This window comes from Tamandua tetradactyla, chromosome 5 (assembly GCF_023851605.1).
Source record: "Tamandua tetradactyla isolate mTamTet1 chromosome 5, mTamTet1.pri, whole genome shotgun sequence".
Classification (NCBI taxonomy): Eukaryota; Metazoa; Chordata; class Mammalia; order Pilosa; family Myrmecophagidae; genus Tamandua; species Tamandua tetradactyla.
The window spans coordinates 90,628,497-90,645,184 of NC_135331.1; the positions used below are offsets into that span (position 1 = coordinate 90,628,497).

General features: G+C 56.4%; 1 protein-coding gene across 3 annotated transcripts in view; it reads left to right on the forward strand.

The window, feature by feature from the left end:
- The window catches only part of PACSIN1 (protein kinase C and casein kinase substrate in neurons 1), a 70,654-nt gene extending 54,315 nt beyond the window's left edge, over window positions 1-16,339 (forward strand). For 2 of the 3 annotated variants that reach the window (XM_077159210.1, XM_077159212.1), the window contains exons 2-10: window positions 9,815-9,936; window positions 10,863-11,019; window positions 11,959-12,194; window positions 12,705-12,860; window positions 12,972-13,147; window positions 13,530-13,650; window positions 13,749-13,876; window positions 14,565-14,752; window positions 15,358-16,339. In XM_077159210.1, the coding sequence (XP_077015325.1) occupies window positions 9,815-9,936; window positions 10,863-11,019; window positions 11,959-12,194; window positions 12,705-12,860; window positions 12,972-13,147; window positions 13,530-13,650; window positions 13,749-13,876; window positions 14,565-14,752; window positions 15,358-15,467 (1,394 nt within the window). In that variant the 3' untranslated portion in view covers window positions 15,468-16,339. Of the gene's footprint in view, window positions 1-4,651; window positions 4,824-9,814; window positions 9,937-10,862; window positions 11,020-11,958; window positions 12,195-12,704; window positions 12,861-12,971; window positions 13,148-13,529; window positions 13,651-13,748; window positions 13,877-14,564; window positions 14,753-15,357 lie in introns of all 3 variants that reach the window. The other variant, XM_077159211.1, reaches the window with a different exon arrangement.
- The last annotated feature ends 349 nt before the right edge of the window (window positions 16,340-16,688 follow it).

Below are 16,688 nucleotides of genomic sequence, written 5' to 3' on the forward strand. Positions count from 1 at the left end.
CCTCTCCACCAGCAGCCCCTGGCTTGGGGTGGGGATGGGAGGACAGAAGCACCCCATTCACCCATACAGGCAGGAGGGGCCAGGCCAGTGTGCTTGGGTGGGGAGGCAGCACGGGGACCAGTCAGCTCCCTGGAGGCCCCTCTGCAGACACTGAACCCTCCCCATCAGGGGCACCAAGCCCCCTGTCTCCTTTCCTCCTCTGTGTCCCTGTCACTGCCACAGGTTCCCACTCTACAGGAAAGCCCCTTCCCTGCAGGGGAATGGGCTGAAGGGGGCCGGAGCCTTTAGGGGCCCACCATGCCACCCCTCCCCATCCTGAGGCAAGAGAGGTGGGGGGTGGGGGGCAGGAAGCAGTGAGGGTGCTGCTCCAGCCGGGGGCGCTGTTCGGCTCGGCCCTCTGGGACAAGCAGAGTCAGCCCCTCTCCCCAGCAGCCTCCCTAAGGGGCACGGACCCAGGCACTGGGCTTAGAGCCCCCTGGTCTGCCTCCTTTCTCTTCCACCCCACCCCACACAAGGCATCCTTTTCCTCCCCTGCAGACCTGGTGAACTCTCCGCTACCCTCAGATCTCCCAAAAGACCCCGGTCACCACCTCCAGCCAGGGCAGGGGCTTCAAGTTGGGTCGAAAGAGAGCAAAGCTGGGACTGAGGTGGAGGTGCCTGTGCCCCCCTTCCCCGCTCTCCGTCCCTCCGCTGCGTTGCTCCTGGGGACAGACTCGCTGCTGGGGGAGCAGGGCACTGCGGAGGAGCTGCTGCTGGCTGCTGAGGAGGGGTTGGGGCTGGGCGCTGGGGAGGAACTGGGCTGCACCGCCTGGCTCTGGGCAGGGAGGGGCCTGCAGGAGTGCAGTGGGTGGGATGGGTGTGCCTGGCCCAGGTTTGCTCTGGGAAGGAGCTGAAAGAGCTTTGCCCAGCCTGGGGAGGGGCTCCTAGCCTGAGAGGGGCAGAGGGGCTGGGATGTACAACTGTGAGTATGCCCCCTTCTCCCACCTGCCTTCTCTGCCTGGCACCCCCTAAGAGCTTGGCAGGTCCTTCGCTTGGCACCTGGCACCAGCACTGCGGGGTTTCTCCTCCCCTGGGTACTTGGGGGTCAGAAGACCTGGTACAGGGGCCAGGGAGGGGTCCCCGGGTCATGTGATGGGATGGGGGTGGGGATGCAGGTGCTGAGAAGCTGGCATGGCTTCATTCATTTCTGCAAACATTAGCTGCCCTCCTGCTGTGTGCTGGACACATGATGCTCCCACTTTGGAGTTAAGAGTCTGGGAGGTGAGAGGGCAGGTCTTGCAGTTGGCAGGAGCAGGGGGGGTGGGTGGGATGGCTTGCAAATGTGCCCCAGGGCTGGCAGCTAAGTGACCTGTGTACACCATTACTTTCTCCCTGCACCTCCCAATCCCATCACCCTCCTCCCTCTGTGTCTGCAAATGGAACAGAGCTGGAACCAAAGGCTTGTCTCTCTCTCATTCGTGGGGTAGAACAGGAGACCCTCCTCCTGCCGGACTGCTGGCACCAGCCCCTGCCTCCATCGGCCGCCAGAGCAGGGGCTGGTGGGGCCTGGAGAGCTGCTCCTTTCAGCACGAGCCAGTGCAGCCCGGCCTGACCCCTCCCGTCCTGGCCCTGCCCTCTCTAGGTCATGTATCCCCCTTTCCTTTCTTTCTGTCCCACATGCCCCTGTCAGGGTCTGTATTTGCTTGCTCCCTCTCCCGCATTCTGTTGCCACCAATTCTGGGGCACCCACCGGAATGGCCTCCTGGGACATGTTGCCTGATTCCACCCCACGGCACCCCGTGAACCCCCAGCCCAGGGCTTGCTATGAATCCAGGTAGGGTCTCAGTGTCAGTGGCCTGGCATCTTCCCGCAGCAACCTTCCCTGTGCCAGAGTGGGGCTCAAGGGAGGCCCCAGGAGCCCTCAGAGGCCTGGGGCTCAGCCAGGGGGCCGGGGCCGGGGACTGGGCAAGCAGTTTGGCTCCAGGCTGGCCCCTCCTCTTGTGCCTCCCAATGCAGGCGCACTGGAGGAGAGCAAAGGAGGCATCTCCTTTTGCCTCCCAGTCTCCCAAAGCTGCTCCTCCCATAGGACGCCCCAGGGAACAGCAGCTCAGGCTAAAACCTGGGAGGCTGTCCTTGACTCCTCCTTCTTGCTCTCACACCCACATCCAAATCATTGGCAAATTCTGTTGGCCGACTGTCACAGCAGTTCCAGAATCTGACTTCTACGACTTTTAGCATTAACACCTCAGTCTGAGCTCCCGCCTTCCCTCACCTGGAGGACCGCAGCCGCCCCCTAGCAGCTCCTTCTTCCCCTTTTACCCTCCCATAGCTGCCCTCTTCCTCAGCACCTGGAGGGACCCCTTGAAACCTAAACCAGATCATGCTCCTCCTTTGTCAAATCCTGCAATGACTCCCATGTCACTCAGAGGAAGGGTCAGAAGCATCACTCTGACTTCCAAGGCCTCCCGTGCTCTGCACCCTCCGCCTGTCCCCACCCCCTTCCTGACCTCGCCCCCACCTCTGTCCCCCTCTCCCTGTGCTCCAGCAACATGGCAGCCATGTTTCCACCTCAGGGCCTTTGCACTTGCAATTCCCTTTGCCTGGATGCTCTTTCCCTAGATGTCCCAGAGCTCATTCCCTCATCTCCTTCAGGTCTTTGCTCCAATGGCACCCTCTTAGAGCCGCCTTCTCTGACTGTCCAGTATAAAATGGAACACCCCCAGCCCCCATGCCCACCCATCCCTGTCCCCTTCCCTGCTTTATCTTTCTCCAAAGCCCTTAGGCCCTTCTGACACACTTGATTGTTTACCTATTTATCTTATTTATTGTCTGTCTAACCCCTTGGAAATGCGAGCTCCAGGAGGGCAGGGAGTTTTCTGTCTTGCTCACTGCTGTAGACCAGAGTTGCACAGCGAGGATCAGGCTCCTTTGCCTTTCTCTACCCCAAACCGTGGCCAGAGCACCTCCACCCAGCTGGGCAGGGGAGAAGGACCTGCTCCAGCCACCCCCAGGGGTGCTGTAGGGAGAGGGCCAGTGTTCAGAGTCCATTCCTGAGTCCTACTCCACAGAGCAAGCCTGCTGCACACCCACCTGGAGCTGCGGCCAGAGAGTAGCAGACGTGGCCACTGCTCTCCACAAGACACGGATGCAGGGGATGACGGGTCCCTGCAGAGGGGCCAGGCGGCTGGTCTCAAGGAGAGAGACACACCCAGAGCCCGGGGCACAGAGGGCCTGTCTCCCCACCACTCCCCTCTCCTGCCTCCCCTTCTGTGACCTCTCAGTTGGGATTCCCCAAGAAGCAGACCCAGAGACAAAGATGTGATTAGAAGTGGTTCCACTGGATGGTGGTTCCTGGAGACACTGACAAAAGAACAGGGGCGTGGGACAGAGAGGGAAGGCGGCCAGTAAAGGGTGGGCTCTCCAGTGAGTTGGCGCTGCAGGCAATGGGGCTCCGTCCCACTGGGGAACTCCAGGACCCTGTGGGGAAGACACCTCAGACGTGGCCCACCTGAGAGGAGAGCACACCGGGGCTGTGAGCTTAGGCCTCGGTTGAGGGATGCTTCTGAGGTTGTTAATCCCCTGGAACTTCTAGATTATTCCTCAGGCAGTGTGGGCTCCCAGACCCAGCCGGCGGCATTGGCGGTGGTCCTGCAGGGTGGGTGCAGCCCCCACCCCCAGCCCAGCACCGCCCTTTCCCCATGGGGATCCAAGTCTGGGACAAGTTTGTTCCCTTGAGAGTGCAATCTAAACCAAGCCAGAGCCCGACCCCCTGCTCCCGAGGCTCCAAGGCCCTGGGAACCCCCCTCTCTTACCCCTGTTCCCCTAGCTCCCTTCACTCTAGCCCCGCCCCCACCAGCCTCCTTCCAAGTCGCTCCACCACTGAAGCTCTCTCGCTCTTTTTTTTTTTTAGTATTTTTATTGTAGACAACAAACAAACATACGAGCGTTCTTGACATACAAACATTCCATACATGGTGGACAATCAATGACTCACAATATCATCACATAGTTGCGTACTCATCACCGTGATCATTTTTGTGAATATTTACACATGCCATACCCCTTGCCCCTCCCTTTCATTGACTACTAGTATTTCAATATACTCAATTTATTTTAACTTTTGTTCTCCCTATTATTTATTTGTTTTTCCCCTACTTTTTATTCACCTGTCCGTAGATAAAAGGAGCGTCAGACACAAGGTTTTCACAATCACACAGTCACATTGTGAAAGCTGTATCATTATACAATCATCACCAAGAAACATGGCTACTGGAACACAGCTCTGCAGTTTCAGGCAGTTCTCTCTAGCTTCTTTAATACACGTTAAACTAAAAAGGGGGATATCTATATAATGCGTAAGAATAACCTCCGGGATAATCTCTCAACTCTGTTGGAAATCTCTCAGGCACTGACACTTTATTTTGCCTCATTTCTCTCTTCCCCCTTAACCCTTAAGCTCTTAACTCTGCCCCTGCTTGGAAGGACCTTCCACCAGGTTCGCTGGCTCCTTCCCTGTTTCACCCAGGCCTCTGCCCACGTGTCCCCTCCTCAGAGAGGCCATCCCTGACCACCTTGTAGAAACAGCACCCTCCTTCTGCCCCATTCCCTTGCCTGGATTTTCTTTTTAGTTGCTATCACCTCCTAGCTTGGTAAACACATATTTACCTCTTAGCTTTCTGCCCGTACTGGACTGTAAGCTCCACGAGGGAAGGACCAGTCTTACTCCCTCCTAAGCTTGCAGCGCCTGGAACCCTCTAAAGCTTCTATCCATACGTGGCCGAATGAACCGCAGCCTTGTCCATTCAACCTGGGGACAGAGAAGGGCTGAGGAGCTACGCTAAGGGGTGAGTTCTTCCGGAGGGAGTGGGCCTGAGGCCTTGTGGTGCAGGCTAAAGGGAAAATATGGTGAAGGGCTGACCAAGACTTGCCCAGGAGAGGCCTTGGGGGGGAGGGAGCAAAGGTCTGGGAAGATGGGGCCACGGCTGAGGCGGAGCCCGAGAGGCCTGCTGTGTCCTCAGAGGTGTGCAGCCAGACGTGCAGGGTGCCTGACTCCTTTCCTGGCTGGGAGGCAGCAACTGAGGCTTTACGTCCTCCGTCCAGGCCCAGCTGGTCTTTTCTGCCTCGAGCTTCCCTGGGTCCTCCAGCCTTCACCCCGGGCTTTATTTCCCTCAGCCTTCCGAGGAGTGTTTCTATTCTCTCTTTCCCTCCCTCACCACCTTGGGGACAGCCTAGGGGCCCTTAGGTTAGAGGGGATAGAGGGGGTGGGGCATAGCTTGGTTTCTAAACCAAAGAGAAGGTGAAAGGAAGCCAGCACTGGGGTCTTCCTTTACTTTACCCAAAGGGCCTGGAGACCCAGGGATCCCAGACAAGACCCAACATCCTCATGGAAGACTACGGCGTGGGGGCGGGGTGGGGGCTTCCAGAAAGATGGGCGAGGCTCCTGTTTTGAAACGTCTCTGTGGGAGAGGTGGTATCATCACCTCCATTTTGCAGATGAGGAAACTGAGGCAAAGTGTACTTGAGCACCTTGCCAAGGTCACACAGCCAGGAAGTGGCAAGTTGGCATTTGCACTCCATCATTCTGTCTGTGCCACTACTGTGCTAATCTGGTCCCTGTTTCTGTGCTTGTTGTAGAGAGCAAGTTTCCAACCCTGAGCCACAGAGACAGCACAGCAAGGTGTGGCTAAGAGTTCCAACCTGGGAAGAGTGGGGCAGGGGAAGGAGCCCTGGGGGTGATCCTGGCTCCCCTCCTCCCTGCTGTGTGACCTTGGACAAATGATTTTACCTCTGAGTCTCAGACACCTCATCTGTAAACAGAAGGTCACTGCCCATCTCCCTCCCTTGTCGCGAGGATTGGAGGTCAAGTGTATGAAGAGACTGGCCCAGAGCGGGTGCTCAGAAATGGCGGTGGTAGTGGTTGCTGATATAGAGGGAGAGTGGAGTGATGGGACTTAGACAGATGGTTGGATAACGTGATGACCCAAAGCCCATCCTACCTGTCTGCTGAAGGTCCCTAAGGAGGGAGGGAGCCAGCCATCCTGAGGGCAGAATCCTCATGGGGGATTCAAGGAGGAAGAGACCCTAGAATTGGACACAAAGAGTTGACGAAGGGAAGAGAAAGGGGATGCCAGAAAGAAGCAGGGGCCCTGGGAGCAAAGGGCAGGTTGGACTTAAGATCCCTTCTTGTGGGATTCTACGTGTTGTTGGTGTCACCATCAACACTTATTGAACACCTACTCAATAGTAGGTGTGTGCAGGGTGACTGCCTTTGGTTCTGGGGTACAAGATTCACCATTTCTGCTATTTATTGAATGAATGATTCAGAAGGCCCTTGACGCTTAATTCATTCAGCAAACATGTATTGCACACCTACTATGTGCCAAACACTGCTCTGCATACTAGGAGACCCTTACAGAGCTGACATCCTAGTGGAAGAGGAAGACACTAAATATACTGAATATTCTCTGCAGAGAGCATGTTGGACGATGACAAGTCCTATGGAGAATAATTAAGTGAGGAAAAAGAGAAGGGAAGGCGTGTGTTGGGGATGGAAAAGGAGTTGCAGGTTTAAATGGAGGGCACCAGGAAATTTGAGTTCACATTGAAGAAGTAAGGGGATGACCTATCTGGAAATCTGGGGCTGTGGAAAGGCCCTGGGGTTGGAGGAGGTTGGTGCAGCAGGAGGGAAGCAAGAGTGGGAGATGAGGTCGAGAGGTAAAGGGGTGGGGTGGGATGGCAGGTCATGCGGAGCCTCAGGCCTGGCAAGGAGTCAGGCTCCTTCTTGGAAGAAATGGGGAGCTGGGGGAAGATTCTGAGTAGGGAAGTGATATATCTGACTTAGGTTTTTCTGGTTTCCTTCTGGCTACTGTGTGGGGAACAGACCAAGGGGGCATACAAAGCCAGAGACAGAAGGACGAGTGAAGAGGCTATGCATCTCCCCACTTCCCCAAAGGCAACCACCATTAACAGCTTCCTGGGTGACTTTCCAAGAATATTCTCTGCATACATATACATGTATATAGATTTCCCCCTCCCCAGATGAGCGGAAGCATCGGTAGCCACACTGTTTTGTACCCTGCTCGTTTTGTTTTAGCGACATGTCTTGGGATGCTTCCATTCAGGACCAGAGAATTCCATTGCCAGCCTGCGCTATAAAATACCTAACCAGTCCCCTGCAGACAGACATTTGGGTTGTTTCCAGCCTTTTGCTTTTGCAAGCAGTGCTGCAGTAAATAACCTTGTACATCCATCAGTTTGCCTGACTGGCTGGAGGGCAATTCCTAGAAGTGGCTCTGCTGGGTGAAGGATACGTGTCTCTGCAATTGTGAGAGATCAGACCAAGTTGCCCTCCACCGAGGCTGTACCAGATTACTTCCCCACAGTGATGGATGCGAGAAGCATGGCCTCCCCATAAGGGAAAACTGCCTGCCTGCCAGTACCCCTACTGTACATGTAGGGGTCCCAAATGGCAGAGTTCTATTTGATGTCAAGCCTTCTAGAAAGAGTTCTGGCTTACGGGATACTTATCTAACCTGGTTGGCTGATATCTGAAAGTTCTCCACCAAATATCCCTGCCTTTTTCTTCTCTATATCTAAATTCAAAATGTTCTTTATTAACCAAGTACTGCTTTTAAAATGAAAAGTGCTGGGTGCACGGGTGGTTCAGTAGTAGAATGCTTGCCTTCCACGCGGGAGACCCGGGTTTGATTCCCGGACCATGCACCTAAAAAACAAACAAAAAAAACAACAAAATGAAAAGTGACAAATTAAGCAGAAAAAATTCCAAGACTCATTTCTTTGCCCCTTGATGACATCCAGCCCCTTCTTCGTCCACCCCCACTGTGTATGAGTTTATGGGAAAGTTTGAGGTTTTTTTAAGGGGAGAGGGACAAAGTATGGTTAGGTGCCTGAGAGACCAGGGGTCCTCCTGTGTTGTGGTCACCTGCCCTGAAGGCCAGCTGCTGGTAAGGGATGGGAGTTCCCTGGACTCCCAGGTTGGACAGAATGGGCAGCGGCCAGCCCATCTCCCAGCCCCCTCATCGGTCAGGCTTCATGGTCCCCAAGGAAGCTGCAGTGTAAAGGTAGGAAAGCGTCCCCTGGTGCTGGCAGCCCCGAGTGGGGTCAGGCCATCCCTTGGAAGACCAGGCCTCTGTCCCTCTGGGTCCTGTCTCCTAACTGCTGAACCGTTCCTGTCTGGAGTGGCAGCGAGGTCTGGGCGAGGGAGGGCAGCGGGGGAGCGCTCACCCTGGCCCTGGGGTAGCACATGACCTAGATTGGACAGTGTGATGCATGTCGACAGATCCAGGGCAGACGCGGCCACTTGCATGATCACCATGGTCCGACCTGTGGGCCAGGAAGCAGCATGTCCAGGACTCTTGTCAAGAGACATAACAGTGGCTGATTCTGACAGGAGGGAAGCCAGAAGGGCATTTTCAAGAGCCCAGCAGCTCAGAAGGACTGAGGAGGTGCTGAGCCTTAGCTGGAGGTGGAAGGGGGCCAACTGCTTGCTTCCAAGGGAGCTTATGTTCAAGGGCCGGTGGGAAAGTTCCAGAGAGCTAAAACCCAGGTGTTCGGTGTGGTCATGGGGGGACCTGGGGGAAGGTCTTTTGGACCCAATGCAAGGATCTGCCTGGTTCAGGGTGGGCACTGCTAAGGGGAAAGCAGGTAGAGAGAGGGGAGCCACTCAGGACCCCAGCAGCAACACCTGCTATGGACAGAGTCGAGAAGCTAGCTGGCTTCACTGAGCCCAGGGGCTTCCAGGGCCCAGTTCTGGGGAGAGAGTATAGGACATGCACAAAGATGGACTGGATCGCCGGCTTTGAGTTGCTGTGTGTATCTAAGAAGCAAACCACAGGCTTACATAAAGCAAATGTGCAGGTGTGTGGTCCTGACTTTTAATTCTAAGAGTCTGGGAGCACAAGAATGATTGCTGGCACCATGGGTTCTGGGGGACAGGGCAGGCTTTGGAGAGGAGGTGCCTATGCTGGGGCTAGAGTGTGCATTTGGCCAGAGGGGAGGGGTGGGGTTGAAGAGCTTGTGGAAAAAACCCAGGGAGTTGGGCATAAGGGTTCTACAGGGTGAATCTGGGGCCAGCCAGGCCCTGGGCATAGAGCCCCTATCCCAGTGCAAGCCGTGTACCCTTGGAGCCTCCCTAAACCTGGGGAAACCCAGGCCTGGTGTTTGGTTTGCTAAAGCTGCCGGAATGCAATATGCCAGAAATGGAACGACTTTTAAAAAGAGAATTTATTAAGTTGCAAATTTACAGTTCTAAGGCTATAAAAATGTCCAGACTAAGCATCCAGAGAAAGATACCTTGACTCAAAATAGACTGATGGGTTCAGGGTTTCTCTGTCAGCTGGGAGCGCACATGCATCATCTGTTAGATTTCTCTCTGGGTTTCTTCAAATGACTTCCCCAGGGGCATTTTCCTTCTGCATCTCCAAACTTCTCTGTCTGTGTCACCTTTAAAGCTTTTTCCACAATAGTTCCCTCTTAAAGGACTCCAGTAAGCAACCCCACCTTGAAGGGTGGAGATATGTCCATGGAAACCACCTAATCAAAAAGATCCCTCCCAGCACTATTGAATCAATATTAAAGAACATGGGGCGGGCCACGGTGGCTCAGCAGGTAAGAGTGCTTGCCTGCCATGCCCGAGGACCCGGGTTCGATTCCTGGTGCCTGCTCATGTAAAAAAAAAAAAAAAAAAAAACAAACAAAATATTAAAGAACATGGCTTTTCTGGGCTACCCACCCTTTCAAACTGGCACACCTGGGATGGGGTCTGTGGGGGGAGAGCAGTTCCCTCATCTTAGGGATCTCTCTCCTGTCCTCCCAGCGCATGAGCAGCTGAGCCCGCTAATCGCACTTCCACACCCGTCACCCCACGGCCACACCATGTCGGGTTCCTACGACGAGGCCTCGCTGGCTCCGGAGGAGATCACCGACAGCTTCTGGGAGGTGAGGACATGACACTGCACAGGTCCTGGCTGCTTGCAGGTCGGGGCCTCTGCCCACTCCCCACCTGCCCCCTGACCTCAGGCCTCACTCCCAGGCACCTTGGGCCTCTGTGTCTGGCAGGCAGCTGGTAGCCATAAAGTGGGTTGACTACTGCCCCCAGTGCCACCCCTGGAGAGATCCTCTGGCATTTCATAATATGGGAACACCCCCGCCCACCCCTTACCCTCTGCTTTGGGTCCCTCGCTTAGATTCCTGACACTTCACACAGTCAGGAGCAGCGCTTCACAGTTTATACAGCTTTTCCCAGCTGCTCCCTGTGAGGTAGGCAGGGTGTGTGGAAATGGAGTGAGCTTCTAGACCCTCTCTGCAACTTAGGGGTGGAGGCAAGACTAGAAGCCAGCATTTCAGCATTTCAGGGGCCTCCAAAATGTTGTCTCCAAAATATTTGAGAGGGAAAAAAAAGCATAAAAGATTTCTATTGGCTCCTAAAACCCAAACCGAATACCGCCAAACCTAAATTAATAAGTGTTTAATGAGATGTCTGCAAAACAATATTATGGCAAGAAGCTGCAGCTCAACTCCACGCTTATATGGTTCTATATAAATATAATAGATTTAACTCACAAGAACGAAATGAATAATTCATTCTAGCCCAAGTCCGGATTAGTAAACTCCTTCCACATTTTGTGGCAGCAGGAAAATTGTTTGAAGTGGGATGAGGGTGTGTCCGGGCGGTGGGATCTGACGCGGGGTGCTAGGGCCTCGGATTAGAGGGATCCAGGTCCCCCTCCCCCCCGCAAGGCGTTACCGGGGCCGCCAGCATAAGGGTGAATTGCGCGAAAAGGGGCCCGAGGAGCCGCGTGCGGGTGCCCCCTGCTGGCCCGGCCCGGAGCCCGCGGGAGTCGCGCTCGCTGCTTGACCGCCAGGTGGGGAACTACAAGCGGACGGTGAAGCGCATCGATGACGGTCACCGCTTGTGCAACGACCTGATGAACTGCGTGCAGGAGCGCGCCAAGATCGAGAAAGCCTATGCGCAGCAGCTTACCGACTGGGCCAAGCGCTGGCGCCAGCTCCTCGAGAAAGGTGCCCCGACCGCCCCCCCCCCCCCCCCCCCCCGCCCTTCTTCTCGTGCGCGGCCCCGGGGCCCCAACCTCGTCCCCGCTACAGTCTGGTCACCTGCCTACACCGTGCCTCCTCCAGCCAGAGGGGCTTTGTGGGCACTGTTTCCCACACCTGCCACTCTTCCCCTCCCGTCCCGCCTTCCTGCTAAGCATTACTGTATAAAGCTTTATAAAGTGGGATTTAAAAAACAAAACGCACAACGGTTTTTATTTTGAAAAATGTTAAGCGAAAAATTGCAGGAATAGTACAGAGAACGACATATCTTTCACTCAGATTCACCAGTTGTTAACATTTTACCTGGTTTATTTTATTATTCCCTCTCTATATATTCACAATTTTTTTTCTTAACAATTGAGAATAAGTTGAAACCATCATCCCCCTTCACCCCTAAACTCTCCATGTATTTCCTAAAAAGAAGAACGTTTGCTTACATAGCCATAGTTCAATTATCAAATTCGGAACATTTAATATATTCCATATGCAAATTTTACTATAGCAACTGCTTGTGCTACCCCAGGATCCAATCCAGGATCACATATTACAGTTAGCTATACAGTCTCTGGTCCCCTTGAATCTGGAGCAGTTTCAAGTTGGGCATTACAGATATTTAGACCATAAATCCCATGAGGGCAAGGCCTAGCTACAGGGTCAGATGATGCAAGAAGAATCCAGTGAGGGCTGCAGGGTGAGGTGTTTGAAGGTAGGGCAGTCAGAGAAGGCTTCCTGGAGGTGGTGGCTATCCTTGGGACCTGGAGCATGGACAGGACTATGGGGAGGGCAGAGGAGGGCATTTCTGCAGCCTTGGGAAGGAAGGGGAGAGCCTCTGAGAATAGACTTATGAGGGGGTGTTGTAGGTGGGGGGTGATGAGAGCCCCCCTGACCCCACGGCCATTCCTTCAGGCCCACAGTACGGCAGCCTGGAGCGGGCCTGGGGTGCCATAATGACAGAGGCGGACAAGGTGAGCGAGCTGCACCAGGAGATGAAGAACAGTCTGCTGAATGAGGACCTGGAGAAGGTCAAGAACTGGCAGAAGGACGCCTATCACAAACAAATCATGGGAGGCTTCAAGGAGACCAAGGAGGCTGAAGATGGTTTCCGAAAGGCCCAGAAGCCCTGGGCCAAGAAGATAAAGGAGGTGCGCGGTGGGCGGCTGAGCTCAGAGGGGCGGTTTTGGAGGGGTGCTGGTCGAAGGGAGGGTGTGCACAGGAGGAGTGAGCTGCCCTGCCCTCTGGGATTCTCCCCCAGAGGGAGCAAGCACTGCCCTCCAGGCAGAAATAGCCATAGATGGGACAAGCAATGCCTGATGGGAGAGAGCCATGGAGAAAAAGGAGCATCGTCCCCAGGAGAGAAATCAGCAGGGGCAGGCGGGTGCAGTGTCCCCTGGGTGGACAGGGGGCAGGCAGTGCTCTGCCCCAATAGGATGGGATTCACGGAGGTAGTAGGCCCTGGCTGCCAGGTGAACATCCACAGATGGGTGGGCACGGCTCCCAAATCCATGGAGCCAGGGCCTGGATTCCTTCTGCCACTTAAGAAAGTGGTGATCGCAGCCCCTGCTGCAGGAGGCAGGTAGGAGGGGTTGATGAGTGACTGTGTTTGTTCCTGCTCGCATGTGGGAGCCCTGAGCCTTGTTTTCCCCTCCGCGCAGCTGGAGGCAGCCAAGAAGGCTTACCACCTGGCCTGCAAAGAGGAGAAGCTGGCCATGACCCGGGAGATGAACAGCAAGACGGAGCAGTCAGTGACGCCTGAGCAGCAGAAGAAGCTGCAGGACAAAGTGGACAAGTGCAAACAGGATGTGCAGAAGGTGGCGGCAGGCTAGAGGGGTGGGGGCAGGCTGGGATCTGAGGGCCCCTCAGAGTGGTGGCCAGGAGCTGCAGGCCCGGTCCTCACCCTTCCTCCACCCTGGCGCCTACAGACACAGGAAAAGTACGAGAAGGTGCTCGACGACGTGGGCAAGACCACGCCCCAGTACATGGAGGGCATGGAGCAGGTGTTTGAACAGTGCCAGCAATTTGAGGAAAAGCGGCTGGTCTTCCTCAAGGAGGTGCTGCTGGACATCAAACGTCACCTCAACCTAGCTGAGAATAGCAGGTACCTGGGTGTGGCGGGCAGCATGGGCACAGACCCGCCACCAGAGGGCATAGCTGGCATGTGGGGCATCCCAGGTCCTACATGATGCTGATAGGAAGGGGAATGAGGGACTGCAGGGGGAGAGGGAAGAGGTTCCAAGTGCACTGTCAGCCTGGGCACCAGGTGACACAGCCTAGGTCCTCAAGAAACGTGCTTAGATGGATGGGAGAGTGGCTAGGGTGGGGATGGAGGAGGGTGGCCCTGAGCCTGCCAGGAGTTGCCCACAGGGAGATGGCCTGTCTAATTGCTGTGCCCTAATCCCCTGATTGGGCTCTGGCACCCCACTGAGGATGAGATCACGGTGAATCGGTGTCCCCTCCTCCCCCATGTCGCCTGTGCACAGCTACATCCATGTGTACCGCGAGCTGGAGCAGGCCATCCGAGGGGCCGACGCCCAGGATGACCTCAGATGGTTCCGCAGTACCAGTGGACCTGGCATGCCCATGAACTGGCCCCAGTTTGAGGTGAAGATGTGGGGGATTGGGAAGGGGTAGCCCAAAGTGGCTGGAATGGGTCTCAGGGTTCAGCCCCCCAGCCTGACTGCTCCCCTGGCCCCCACCAGGAGTGGAATCCAGACCTCCCTCACACAACCACCAAGAAGGAGAAACAACCCAAGAAGCCAGAGGGGGTGACACTGACCAACGCCACTGGGGCGGTGGAATCCACATCCCAGGCTGGGGACCGTGGCAGGTGAGTACCTCTCATGGGAGCTTCCTGGGGGCTAGAGGGACCCCCACTCTGGAGCAACTGAGTTCTACCCCAGAAAATGGCACAATTCGCAGCAACCACATTCTCTTCTGAGAGGAGGAGGCTAATGGCTAATCCTTCTGACTGCCTACCAGGTCAGGCACTGCTTTAAGCAGTTTCCACATATTAACTTATTTAAACCACTCCAAACTTTGAGAAATGTGTAGATATTCTCACTTTACATATGGAGAAACTGAAGCCCAGAGAAGTTGAGTGACTTATCCAAGGTCACACAGCTAGTTAGTGAGTCTCCGAGCCAAGGACATGATGCCCAGGAGGTCTGGCCCCAGAATCCTTGCTCTCAACACTAGGCTGTCCTGCCCCCTCATATGAGGGGACAGTTGTTCTCTGGGTCCCTTGCAGCACTCCCTCAGTCAAGACTTGGGTAATAATGCTTATGCCCCCACCCACCCCCACCCCTACCCCGACTCCACCCCCCCCTCACATTTGTTTAAAGGGCTGTCTTGCGGCTCACTGGCTCGGCACGCCCCCCCACCCCCCACCCCGTGCGGTCAATCCGTGTTCCAGCCGTGGGGGAAATTGGGGCCAGGGCTCTGGCTAGAAGGAGGGGGCAGCTCCAGGGACGAGCCCAGGGGACCATTCATGCCGGGTCTTCCCCTCCGTGTCTCAGCGTTAGCAGCTATGACAGGGGCCAACCCTACGCCACCGAGTGGTCGGACGACGAGAGCGGGAACCCCTTCGGGGGCACTGAGGCCAATGGGGGCGCCAACCCTTTTGAGGACGAAGCCAAGGGCGTGCGGGTGCGGGCGCTCTACGACTACGAGGGACAGGAGCAGGATGAGCTCAGCTTCAAAGCCGGTACGGGGCTGGGGCGAGGCCTAGGGCGGGCACCTGAGCGGAGAGGACAGGACCTGGCCCGGATTGGGGGGGCGGGGCCTGGGGCGGGGGTTTGTAGGGATTTGCGGAGAATGCGGTGGGGGCGGGCCGGGGGCTGGGAGGCGGGGTGGAGGCGGAGTCAGGACGTGGGTGGGCGGGCGTGTTCTGGGCGGGGATGGAGAGGGGGGTTGGGGGGATGGAGAGGGGGTGGAGGGGATGGGGAGGGGGTAGGGGAGGGGGAGGGTGGGGAGGGGGTGGGGGATGGGGAGGGGTGGGGGAGGGGTGGGGGAGGGGGAGGGGTGGGGGATGGGGAGGGAGGGCTGCGGGGAACCCGGCCTAGACCCGGGAAAAGCAACTGGAGGTGAGGCCTAGGATTTGGAGGTGGCACTTGGGCGCTGGACTGGGGCTGGGGTTGGTCTCCTACTAAGAGCGAGTACAGAAGTTGGGTCGTTGGGGCAATAATTGGGGCAGGAGGGAGCACATTGGGGCGGACTCAGCTGAATACTGGAGGGCTCCCCTAGCGTGAGGCCCGCCCTGCTTACGAGCCCACGCAATCCTGAGCGCCTCCCTTGTGTCCCCTTTCCCAGGAGATGAGCTCACCAAACTGGGCGAGGAGGATGAGCAGGGCTGGTGCCGCGGGCGGCTGGACAGCGGGCAGCTGGGCCTCTACCCCGCCAACTACGTGGAGGCCATCTAGCTGCCCTGCCCCCTCCACATCCCCTCCAGCTCCTCGCCCCCCACCTCCCTGACCTCCCCTCCTCTCGTCTCCCTCCCCTCGCCATAGAGTTCCAGACATATTTTCCGATCAAGCTTTTATTTTTTTAAAAGTCAAAACAGAACAAAACAGAACGACAACAACAAAAAAACCACAAAGAGACAGAAGCATTTGCAGCGCCTCCTGGAGGCCAGGGTGGAGGGACTTGGGGTGACCGCCCCAAGGGTAGATGAGGGTCTTAGGACTTTAGCCCAACGGTGACATCAGACATTTGCTCTTCAGATCCCACCAAAGAGTCCCCTGAGCCCTGAGGGGTGTTTCCTGGACCCTTTCACCTTGGTCCACTCCCCCAACCTCGCTCCACCCTGGATGCCACCAGCACCTGACACCCCACCCTTCTCTAGGCCTAGTTTCCTAACCTCTTCCTCCTGCCCTCCCCTATCCCCCCTCCACCACCCTCCACTTTAAGAGAGGGGAGGCCTCCCAGGTTTCAGGTTTTCCACTCTGCCCTGGGGGGTGCCTTCTCCTAGCCCCCACACCATCCTCTCCCTGGTGGCCCGCAGCCGTGTGGGACAGGTGTGCCTGGAGGAGGGATGGTCATGTCCTCCCCCACAGAGGTTTCCAGGGCCCCTAGACAACTCCAGGCATGAAGGAGGGTGAGCTGGAGGAGATGGCAGGGTCACTGAGGCGCAGGGAGAGCAGGCCCTCAGTCCCGCCCTCCCAGCCCCAGCCCAGCGGAGGGGACTGAGACCCTGGTGGGGCTCCTCCTTCCTACCATCAGCACTTTGAACGCAAGCTCTTCTTCAGAGCCAAAGGCCCCCTATAACTTGAGACCCCTGCCCCCTCAAAGCCCAGGGGAAAGGCAGCAATAGTAGCAGCCGCCTCCCATTTCCTGGGGAGGAGGTCACCTTGCCCACCCACCCACCCTCCGTGTCCTTCCAAATCCAACATCAGCCTCCATGAGATGAAGTCTTGCACCTGCAAGGCCCCTTGGGCCCCCACCCCGCCCACCTCCCCTTCCCTGGCCAGCCTGGGGAGACACTGGAGGCCACTGAGGAAAGCTGGCAGCTGTGGGGGAGAGGCAGGAGTCTGGTAAGAGGAACAGGGCAGTTACCATGTCTTCCTTTCACCCCAGCCCCAGGAACAACATGCCCCCTGCTGGCAGCCGGCCCCCACCCCCACCCCCCACCTCCACCCCACCCC